This window comes from Cyprinus carpio, chromosome B21 (genome assembly GCF_018340385.1).
Source record: "Cyprinus carpio isolate SPL01 chromosome B21, ASM1834038v1, whole genome shotgun sequence".
NCBI classification, from domain to species: Eukaryota; Metazoa; Chordata; class Actinopteri; order Cypriniformes; family Cyprinidae; genus Cyprinus; species Cyprinus carpio.
In genome coordinates this window covers 16,476,251-16,488,611 of record NC_056617.1, presented here as the reverse complement: position 1 = coordinate 16,488,611, position 12,361 = coordinate 16,476,251, and the positions used below count along the sequence as shown (strand labels likewise).

General features: G+C 39.2%; 1 protein-coding gene across 1 annotated transcript in view; it reads left to right on the top strand.

Annotated features, from left to right (window-relative positions):
• The window catches only part of LOC109062921 (E3 ubiquitin-protein ligase Siah2), a 28,494-nt gene extending 16,742 nt beyond the window's left edge, over positions 1–11,752 (top strand). Inside the window, exon 2 of the mRNA XM_042748544.1 lies at positions 9,222–11,752. Within this exon, the coding sequence (XP_042604478.1) occupies positions 9,222–9,773 (552 nt within the window). The 3' untranslated portion in view covers positions 9,774–11,752. The remainder of the gene's footprint in view (positions 1–9,221) is intronic.
• Positions 11,753–12,361: the final 609 nt, after the last annotated feature.

The following is a 12,361-nucleotide window of genomic DNA, read 5'->3' as shown; positions in this document are numbered from 1 at the left end:
ATAGGTTGTGAATTTTCTTGCAAAAATAACTGTGCCGTGATATGAAATTACTCAGGTTGCAGTGTTGTTCATACCACCCACTCCTTATTGCTCACGCATGTCATTGTAATGAAATGAGAATGCAAGTGTCAGACTCCATCTCATGTACCCCTCTATTTGTACCCTCTTGATTGTGCTGCCAGTCATCGTCAGGCTAAAAATAGGTGGCCTTTCTACTGCGGGGAAGCCAAGAGGCTTGTGTGGATGTGTGAGGGCACTCACCCAGAATGTGAAATGGCTAAAGATGAGTAGAATACAGTGAGACAGATTGTCTTTCTCCCTGTGCTTGAATGTAAATAAAACATGTGGTAGTGACGGCTAGATCTACAGTCTTCCAGCTACACAGATGTGTGACTGCATCCGGAATCATCTGAAACACTATTGCAGGAGGGCCGAGAAGGGAAGAGAAGATGAAAGGGAAATGGACAATAGGGAAAAATATGAAATGTTGGAGCTTTGAGGAGAAATCATATTCAGCAAGCCAGCTGTGCTTCAGTAAAGAAAATCCAGTGCCTGGTGTGGTTATTTCCAGGCAAATACACAAACACTTATGGAATATTGAGGATTGGGGCTGCGCAATGTATTTATATACACAAGTCGCCATATGAAACTGAAGTAAGCAACATATATATATATATATATATATATATATATATATATATATATATATATATATATATATATATATATATATATATATATATATATATATATATATATATATATATATATATATGAAATGGATTAGAACATGATTCTGTTTATCAGTATAACATCAGAAACCAAATCTTACAAAAACATTTAATTAACTAAAAAAACAAAAAAAAATGTATATATAACAATAGTAACTAGTTTATATAGACATTTGATGAATTATAAAAGCAAATAAAAAAACAAAAACAAACATACTGTATGCATGGATGAATTATTCACAATACTATAAATAGTATGCATTTAGATATTAGATAAGGTGATTTTTTTTTAATGCCAACTTTGCACTGGTTACAATTTTCAACCTATCATCAACATTGATAATAAGAAGAAATGTTTCTTGAGCACCAAATTAGCATATTACGCTACGTTTACATGACAACGATGTAGTCAAAAATGGAAAAGTTTTTCCCCAAAAGTTTCATGTATACACGACAAGCGATTCGCATTTACACACATCCGCGAAAACGGCCAGAAACGCTGTATTATGTATGCCAGGCCAGTAGTTGGTGCTGTCACCTTGTTAGTAAACAGTACCTGTTACCGTGTGTATATGATGCGTCTCCGCTGTTGGTTGTAATATTGGTGAAGTAAATCCACACTTTGCTGAAGAAGCGTTAGTAAACTCTTGAGCAGCAACAACAGTACCATGTATTCAGCCATTGTTTTGTATGTTTGTTCGTGCTTGCCTTTAAAATCGACATGTACTGCGTATGTCTACATACCTAACGCATACTATGCACGCCACCTGACGTCACCATTTTTTAAAGATTTCCGTATTGGGTGTTTACACGGAAACGATAACAGTGGGGTTTTCAAAAACTTTCACTTTGAAACCCGTTTTCAAAATTATGCGTTTTCAGCCCCCAAAACGCCATTGTTGTGTAAACAAACAGGCAAAACGCATAAAAAGTTTCCCGTTTTTGGCTGAAAACGTTGTTGTGTAAACAGCTGCTTAGATTTATTTTTTTCAAGAGTAATGTGACATTGAAGATTTTTGGTAAACATTACAGATTTAAAAAAAAAAAAAAAATGTGTAGATATCTTTTATTTTTATTTATATCTCCCGTCCCTATAGAGCACAGATGATTTAGATATTCATAATGCATTCATAATCATCTTTTTACGGCTTACTCAGTCACGAGTGTGTATGAATAGTGTATGTTCATATATCTGCCCTTCAAAGTGCCGCAGGGGAATAAACGAGCCCAAATCTAACATGAAAGACCTGTAGATTACATTCTGCTTGAAGTCCACAAATGGCTGTGCTACAGGCACGAAAGAGAGAAAAAAACATGAGCGGAGGAATGGGGAGATGAGAACCCCCCTCCATTCTCTCTCACACACACACACACACACCTCCTCCCACCCCCTCCCGTCGTGTGCAAGCGTGCTGCAGTCCAGAATGTTTTTCCGCGTCCGCAGCTCTGCTGAGTTGTCACCCTCCGGAGCGCAGCAACAACAGAGGAGAGAGAGGGAGAAAGAAAGGAAGGAGAAAAGACTGTTTTGCAGGAATCCCAGTCACTTGACAAGCTGTATTTGTAGGATCTTGCACAATATGGGACGAGGCTGATGCTTTCCCAGGGGCTACAACATCTCACCTGCGATCTCTGACTGTGTTTAGAAGCTTTTTATTGAGGCTGATCAATTTTAACTGGATGTTGTGGTTTGTAGATGTTTTTGAGGCTTATTCTGAGAGCTTTCTAGAAGAAATAATCTGTCTTCACTAATTTGACCTACGTTTGCTGAAAATCCTGAATTGGGAACTAAGGGGAAATAATTATTTTGAATCTGCATGGAATGAGAACAGAATTTAAATTGGGATTGAGGTGTTTCAACAATGACAGTTTCTGTACGGCTAGTGAATCACAGCATGGGTCTCTTTCTGGTCCTGTAGGCGACAGTGCAGTCCATGGTGTTTATTTTGAATCAATAGATCGCTTGTTTGGTTTTACTGTTGTTGCGTGCATGTGTCTGCCAGCATACGAGGAGGCTGCGTCACTTTAACGGGTCCGCGAGGCTTGTGTTTTGGCAGTAGATGTAAAACGTGGTTTATCCCGGCTGTGTCCTTCAGGACATAAAAGAATCCTTGTCAGAATCAGAGGTAAACAGGGAGGCATTCAGTGTAATTACTCAGCGCTGTCGTACACACTTGCACTCGTGGGAATGGTGTTTTCGCTCGAGTGAAAGAGTACAGAGTGTTCAGTTTGCCTCCTTGACTCTTGGGAGGTCAGTAGGTTCATTCCTCAAAAAATCTGAAGTAAATTTCTTTGCAATACACAGTAAGCTTCTTAAGACATTCTCTACAAGTGAATGGAGAGACCCCAAACAGTTTTCTTGCTTTTTTGAGCATTATTTTGGGTTTGATTTTGGACGCTGAAGCTAGAATTAGGTTAGTCTAATTTTGTCCGAGAAGGCAAACGGTCTCAGAACATTTTGACTGAAGAGTTATTGTAGGGTTGTGTTTGAAGTGATGTTGTGCCCGGCCTCCTGTTTCCCACTCCTGAGGGATTTGTCCCAGTTGCGGTGCCTACTCGGTTGGCCACGACAACGAGGTGTTTGTGTCACAGGCACAAATCGACCGGTTTGTCATACCAAGCCACTTCCAGGAAGCAAAGTGAGTATTGAAGATCATGGTTCCATCTTTAGTATATTATGGTTTTTGTTTAGATATCATATATTATGGTAATTGTTCATTAGCTGTTTGATGCAGGAACATACTAGATTTTTTGGCCTTCACTCATTTTACTTGTTTCCATACATGTCAACTGGCAGTAAAGCATGCATTTACTGGTGGTGGTGGTGGGGGGGGGGTTTAATGTAATACAATTTCTGGAAAGACTGAACATTACAGGAACAGGGAATGAAGTTGTGCCACCTATGGGGAATGTTGTTGCGGTGCTTACAGGAATATAATCATGCTTTTAAGAATGCTTTCATAATAGTATAATGGTAACTGAATGCAGAGTTTTAAAGTTGAAGTGAAGCAGTCCGTTAAGTTAACATTATTTAGTGAAGTGATTTCCACTTTGATTAAAAAATATATAACAAACATGATTAATGTAACCATTTTAAAGAAAAAAGGATGTTTTGTTATAGCTTTTGGAGCAAGGGCGCCGCCATCTTGCAGTACCAACGCTTGTGACGTCACGTTGGTTCGTTCCGTTGGCCAGTAAAGTAATATAAGCATTTCTTTACATTTTTAACACACAAATAATTTTGTTTTCACCATAATTTGGATGAATATTCAAAATCAAACTATCTTTATGCTAAATTTTTATCATGGTATCCCAAACATTGTTTTCATAATGCGAGGCGCAACGTGATGTAACAAACCACGCTTCATACAATATCATTCATGTCGCATTTTATTGTTATGTCAGACCATTAAGACATATGCATTACATTGACTGGTTCACCAGTTATATGTATCATATTTTATGTTCACCTGCGAATACAATTAGTTTTCCTGGTGTTAACAGAACGTAGTGTTTAACTAATCACCTATCTGAACAATCGGACCAGTGCTGCTTCCTCAAAGTTTATCATTCTCACATGTTTTAAGCCATTCAAGCATGAGACAGCACGAAATAGATTTCAGTGCGGTATTTGCATGCTGTGATAGACCATTTTTTTGAAAGAGATTTAAATGTGTTACTCATGTGATGTGATAGATCATTTCTTTTTGCACCGGCAGCGCCACACAGCTCGGCTAGCATGTGAGTGGGCTACCAGATTAAGCTTTCTTTCGCGCCTTCATCAGCAAATGCACACAAAAGCATGTTGGAATGACAGTCTTAAGGAGTATCCACATAAATGAGTATTGTTTCCGATCCGCACTTTACCCCAAACCAGCAGTTTCATGACTTCTTCAACCCATAATACTGCTCGTTCCTGTCGCCGTATTTGCTCAAATGCATAGGCAGTTGCAGTTATTATGGACTTAACAGTGCTTTCAAGGTAATCTTCTTCCATTTCAAAACAAGCGTGTGTTCAAAATATAAAGAAATGCTTATTACTTCACTGGCCAACGGAGCAAACCAACCCCGTGATGTCACATGTGGTGGTACTGCAAGATAGCGGCGCCCTTGCTCCAAAAGCAATAACAAAACAACCTTCTTTTTTTCTTTAAAATAGTTACATTTATCTTGTTTGTTATATACTTTTTTTTTTATTAAAATGGAAGTTATTTTCCTAAATAAGGTAAACTTGACTGACTGCTTCATTTCCACTTTAAAGGGATCATCGGATGCCCAATTTCCACAAATTGATATGATTCTTTAGGTGAAAATTGTTTAATATAGTTTGGTTACAATTTCTCAATGGTAGTGTAAAACAACACCGTTTTTACCCTTTCAAAAACAGCTCTTTTCAGAGCAAGCTGTTTTCTTGTATGCTGCTTTAAATACAAATGAGCTCTGCTCACCCCGCCCATCTCTTCCGAGCCGCTCGGTTATTATAAAGTAGCACGTTATTAGGAAAGGCAATTTATAAAGATTCATTTAAAAAACCTTACACTCACTTCGTGAATGTGAGCTGGATCACGAATGATTCACGCGAAGATAGACATATTTAGGTAGATCGGGGGCAAATTCCCTTCACGTAATCCACTGCGTCTTCAGCGGCTCATATGTCGGGAGTAAATGATGACTGCTATGTTCATTATTACATCCAACAACAGAACACCTTAGTCGCTTAGGAGTCATTCTTGTCTACCTCTGCTCCGGCAGTGAAACAATAGCAGAGTGATGACAGCTCACTCAGGGCGGGTCTAAGGTAAGACCCCAGTCCGCTACTGTAAATCAAACTATCCTGGGAGGGGCCTGTCTGTGTGACATCACATAGACAGGCGTCTGAGATCGGCTTGATTTGAGAAAGGGGAAATGATTTAACGAGATTAAAAAAAAGAACACTGGGTGGATCTTTATCATTATAGGGTGGTTGTGTACACACACTGCCAACACACATTTCAGTTCAAACAGCTTGTAAAAGTGCATGTGGCATCCGATGAACTCTTTAAGAAAACATAAGATTAAAGTTAAGACAATAATGGCACAAAGAAACTAGCTTAATTAGTAAAAGGATATGGTTTATGACTTGATTTTTGTATAAGGCATATTATGAAATTAATTATTCCCAAATATTGCCTTTTTATTTTTGAAATTGTAATTATTTTATTTTATTTTGTTGCACTAAAATTTTCCTACTGTACAAAAGTCTCAGATGCTTTTTTTCATCTCAATGTCAATTATACTATGTATATACAAACACATTACACTAATTGCTGTGTAAAAAAAAAAAACATTAAATGTAATTGAAGAACTGAGCAAGAGCGAGATGATGGCAGGCAAGGATTCCCCTCCCCCTCTAACCTAATTACTCTGGCCTTCACTGGGCTTATTTCAGCTTTGAAACTTTTAACTAAATTGCCATTGATTCCAGAGTGGGAAAGCGAGTGTCTAGGCTTCCATTGCAGTGGTTGAAGTGGGTGCAACGGCTTGCCACTGATCAGGAGAAATCAGATTTCTCTGTTCCTGATGCACGGGCCTTTTCGTAAGGCCCCCATAGAGTTGATTCTAATTATGACCCGAGCCCAGCCCCTTCCCAGCAGTGATGAGGTCATGTGCAGACATGGTGTCTTATAAGAGGGGACCAAAATGCTGGTGGCCTCACTTGGTCTCAAGAGCGCTTTCTCTTGCCATTTCATATGCACTCACCCTGTCCTTGAGGGAGAAGGGAAAAGAGATGGTAATGATGCCATCTCATCTGTCCTGGGTTCCGTCTCAGGGGATTTGAGTGCGGAGACGCCATCCTTTTCAACTGACACGTTGGTGATGGCAACTCAAGGTCCTCCTCCTTGTTAATGGAGGAGAGATAAGCCTGCCTCTCATTCATTTCTCTGAATAGGTGTATGGGAAACATCAATAGTTTCTTGAAATGAGGCTACCCAGCACTTCCCAACTGTCAACATTGTGGCCGAGGCATCAGTCATTTGGTAAAAGCAAAGGTACCCTTGAACTGAACGGTACTGGTAGCACAGTGTGTTTATCTGACCATTTGTTGTAAACTTAAGCATATTGCTTGCATACTTTTAATAAATTGTATTAAGTCTGTTTGGCCTTAAGATGCAGAAATACTTTTAAGGACTTAAAGTTGTTTTTTTTTTTCCAAGGTCTAGGATTCTTTTATTGTGCATTGAGAAATATCCAGGCCCAGATGCAGTGTTTAGAAAAAAAATAAGCTCTTTGCTGCTAATGAGTTTTAAAAAATTAAGCATTTTAGCTTCGTGTCAGACAAAACCACCAAAGAACATCTGAAGACTGTGACTCTTATGTGCCCTTTTCCTGTGCTGGTTTATTTCAACACACAACACACAAAAAAATCTAATTAATCAAACTGTCAAAATTAATTGTCATTCATCAAAATGAGAATATCCAATGACTTCCCCTCTTGGCTAAAGTGGCGAGATATAATTTGCAACTTAAATGCGGAAATGTGTAAATAATTCAGTAGCTAAGCTCCCAGCCCAGGGTCTCCACAGGGCTAGCTTGGCACAGTGTCAAGGGTGTACTAGAAAGAGAGCACTTCACTTATTATTTCATGAGGTCTCTGGAGCAATGTACGCTGGTGATAGATTTGAAGTTTTAATTAAAGTGAATTTAATTTGTAGCCAGTGGCAGATGTATTTGTATGTTGGTCCTCTGCTCAGTTTATCAGAATTATACAGTCATTGACTCAATGTTCTGATGCATTGTTGAAACGCACAGTTAATCTGTTCACTTTAAGGGGTAATCAATGCAAGGTAAGTGATATACAGGGCTCACCTGGATTTAGGTATAGTAATGACTAAATGCACACATGCACATACAATCACACACTTAACAGTGTACCCTGAACACTTGATACTATTTCTTCCTACTACCCCAATACCCTCAGCTCCAACAGACTCTAGACAGAGGCTTTATCTCCACCGTACGGCCTTAGGATTACTGCTCAAAATCCTGTCATTCTCTCATTAAAAAGGTGGATAAGAGGATAACTGTCTGAATGGGAGGGAAGAGATGGGACGCATAAACCTTCCACACCTCCAGAAGTCAGATTGTTTGATTCGTAAAAGAAAGGCTGGGAAATGAGGAAGGATTAGCGTAATGAATTTGAGGTTATTTGGACATAGGCCATGCCCTAGTAAAAGACAGTTTGGAAAACCCAGTGTTACGTGAAGGAGATAAAACGATTCTTTCTCCCGAGCTGCTTCTTAACAGCTTTTGACTATAAATGTCAGTGTTTTAAGGCAGTTACGGCCTCTAGAGTCTTCTGGACCACTGGATAACAGCTGTCACTCATTGATTTTTGTTAGGCAGCCAGTGACTTGCCACTCAGATTAATAATTAATTTGGCAGATATTGAAGTTGGGTTGGGTTGGCTCTGAGTGGGCTGAACGCCCACACCTCAAGCTTTGCTCTAACCTGATAGCAAGGGATTATCCTGTGGTGTAATGATTTACTCTAACTGATGAAGTTTACATAGATTTTCTGGAAACTTCATAAGAAAGAATCAGATAATGCTTTATAAAATGATTTTAAATGGGCAAAAAAAATCTCTAATTAATTTTCCCATTCAAGCAAGGATTTTCTTTCTTTGTTTCTTTGTCTATGGTCTGACATTTCTCAGTTGAATTCTAAACCTTTACCTATAATTTGAGCTGAATACCTTGTATTTAATGCAGTTCTGCTAAGCTGATGAAATTCCATGGGAAGGGTATTTATCAGGTTATTGTGGGACAAGTCCATCCTGTAGGCCAGTCAGAGAGATAAATGTTGGTTTTAGAGTGAGCAAAGAAAGTCATGCAGTGTGCACATTTCCAGCAAAGTGAGCAGATTGGGGTAACATTCATATTTGACCTTCATTTATATTCCCTTCCTGAGATAATCAAAGAGAGAGCCTTGCTGTGCAATTCGTCTTAAAGCAAGATGATCCGTCCCACTTATTTTCCCAAACTGCATGGACACCTGCATAAAAAATGAGAGAGCTGTCACAGCTTGACACATGATTAGCAGCAACGTCACTTCTATATCAAGTACACACCCGAACAGACGTAAATTACTCTATGCAATTTATGGATTTGCTTCAAATGATACTGATGTATCTCGACACATGGCCTAGTTTCCTCTTTGCTTTACCTATATATAATTCCCTGTCTCCTGTGTCCTTGACCTGCCCTCCTGAAATCCCCTTATCTGTTTTCCCTTTTTTCCCCTTTATTCTCACCATTTTTCAGCCTCCCACTCACCTTTCCTGCTACTCTAGTCTTTGTCCTTCATCATCAGTTACTCGTTCAGTGTTTTCCCATTACTTACCCGAGCGCTCTTGATCCGAATTCTCTTCACTCTCTTTCAGTCAGTCATTAAGTATCTCTCCAAATGTTTTTTGTACCAGTGCTCATGCAAGTCTTATTTCTGTTTTTTCCGCAGTATGCCTCAGCTGGATGTCTGCTGTCCCTTCACCACAGTGAGAAGCCAGAGCACGAAGAAGTCTGTGAGTTCCGCCCCTACACCTGCCCATGCCCAGGGGCTTCCTGTAAATGGCACGGCTCCCTGGAGGCTGTCATGCCGCATCTCATGCATGCCCACAAATCCATTACCACCTTACAGGGCGAGGACATTGTCTTTCTTGCCACAGATATTAATCTACCGGGGGCTGTGGACTGGGTCATGATGCAGTCATGTTTCGGCCACCACTTCATGTTGGTTCTAGAGAAGCAGGAGAAATACGAGGGACACCAGCAGTTCTTTGCCATCGTGCTTCTCATTGGCACGCGAAAGCAAGCGGAGAACTTTGCCTACCGCCTCGAGTTGAACGGCAACCGTAGGCGACTCACGTGGGAGGCCACGCCGCGCTCAATCCACGATGGCGTAGCAGCAGCCATCATGAACAGTGACTGTCTTGTGTTTGATACCTCTGTTGCCCACCTGTTTGCAGACAATGGAAACCTGGGTATCAACGTGACCATCTCCATGTGCTGAGGTGGCAGCGTAAGGCTTTATCCAGTGACCCAAACCTTGGACAACCTCTGCTCCCTATCAGACTGCAGGGGAGATGTATACATTTGTGTATATTTCTGTTCAAGAGTCATCCGTTAAAACAGCGCACACTTTCCAGATTCACAAGTAGGTTAGTTTGCTAGGTTAGGATGACAAGAGTCCTTCTCGAGATGCTGCGGGGCATTGGTGCAATTGAGAATTTCTTTTGCACATCCCAAGGATACAAACACCTCAACTTTCTGAATACACCTTCAGCAGAAGTTCAGGTGTGGATGAACACCATCACAGTATCAAAATGCTAACTTGGGAAGAGTCTAGGCATGAAGGTGTAACATTTTCCTCAGAAGCTTATAAAACCTATGTTGTACAAAACTGCACTGACTACTTTGGTTTTCGTCTTTGGATATTGAGTGAAACCATGGAAATTGTACATGGCAATGTAAATGGTAATCCTCTGAATTTCATGGTTGTATATTGGCTTGATAAAACAATGCCCATGGTGGAAAATACAGTGTGCATGGTGGAAATAAAATTCACTTGCAAAATGAGTACATAGCCACCATGTTTTTAAGGCAAGAAACTGACCTCTTCAATATGTTTTTTTTTTCCTTTCTTCCTTTCTTTTTTTCAATACCATATTGTCAGTGTTGCAAGACGTAATGAGGACGATACTTAATTTTATGGTCCTTATCCAGAGGAGAGAACTGGTTTGTGATCAACACAGATATAATCTCCATAAAATGACAGAACTACAGCCAGCCATTTCAAATATTGTTACCCATGATCTAATGCCACACATTTTCATAGATATATTTGTATATGATACTTTTTTTTTTTAAAGGGATAGTTGGCCTATAAATGATAAATCTGTTATTTAATTGCCCTCATTTTCTAATACTTACATGTGGACCACCAAAGGAGAAGTAAAGTAGAATATCTCAGCTGTTCTCTTGGAGAGGACAAAAAGCACCATAAATGCAGACCATACAACCTGTGCTCTATATTTCAAGTCTTCAGAAGCCATATGATAGCTTTGTTAGAGGCAGAGACTAAAATGTAAGGCTTTTTACTGAAAATATCTAATTGTATGAAAAAGAGCTGCTCACACATTTTGCTTGATGACTTCTATACATGTTTCAATAACACACGGTGAGGAAATGACTAAATTCTCATTTGTTAATGAACTATTTCTTTTATATAGTGGTCCACCTTTGCTTTTTAGCGTACTTTGTCTTGTCAACAGTGACTGTATGTAAAAGATTTAGCCTGTGCACAAACAACAACCTGTTATTTGCTTGTTGATAAAAGTGTCCACATTTAATTGGTTTTGTTGTCTTTGTACTTTTTCTTACTTTATTTTTGAGGTTATGTTTAAGGTATCTTAAAAGAAAAGCTTTTGTAAAAAATATAAACAACTTTAGTTTTGTTGGTATTTGTTGTTACTGTTACGTCTCTTACGATCGTGATCGATCTTAATGATCGTTTAGTCTAGCTTTGTTTACTCTAGTTCTTTAAAACCCAGTAAGATCTGAGCAATTTCTCACTCTCCTCTTTGGTCAATGAACCCACACAATGCCTTACTTGTATACAAACTCAGTCTTTTAGAGTCTGCCGCCTTCTAGGAGTTCAGGTCACTATCCTCCAAACCTCCAGTGTCTTGAAAGAGACTTAAATTTTTGAGTGGGAAGGACATGGCACGTCATTTTACTTTGTCCCCAAAACCTGCTGCAGTACCAGTTTCACTTACACCGTTCAAGTACGGATCCCAGCCTCTTTTCAAATACCTCTGATGACTTTGGAGATGTCTGTGTGAGAAGAGCATTGATATCCCTGAATGTGGTTGGTTCTGTCGAGATCTCAAGTTTGATGCTTAACTGATGCTCTCAGCTCTTCTTTATCTGTCTGCTGTTTTACACCTGAAAAATTATTTAAAAATGTAAATTAAATGTTTTATAAATCTGTTGTGGAGCAAATGTATTTTGTTGAATTTTTTTTTTTTTTTACACATTTAGAGAACCATAGGACCAGATGAAAGTGTGCTCATGTGGTCAGTGTCTCCACTCCTCAAACATGTGGACAGACTCTCGTACCCCATGCTTGTTCTCTCTACATGCAGTTGTCATGGCAACTAAATATGCAAATGAGAAATCTAGCTCATTCATTGCTAGAAGAAAATTCTTGTATTTTTTTTTTTATTATTATTCTTGATTAGTCTGAAATCACTTGTTCACACTAAAATTAGTAAATCTGTCATATTTACAGGGTCATTCCTCTAAAGATCTATAAAAAATTATACAGTTGAACTAAATGGATAGTGACTGTACAACCTCTATCATTTTAAGTCCTGCGTAAAAATATCAAATGCATGTTGAACAGGACAAAGTACCTGCATGTAGATCACAAGCCCTGAAGGAAGCTCCAAGCTTCCAGGTCTATGTGGTATGACTCCTACGGCATTGGGATGACAATGCAAAGCTTGTGCAATAAAGAATAACAATTTAGTCTCAGAAAACCTAACCATGCTCAGTTTGCACATTTAGCCTAATCCGTTTCTATTTTCAAATAAAACA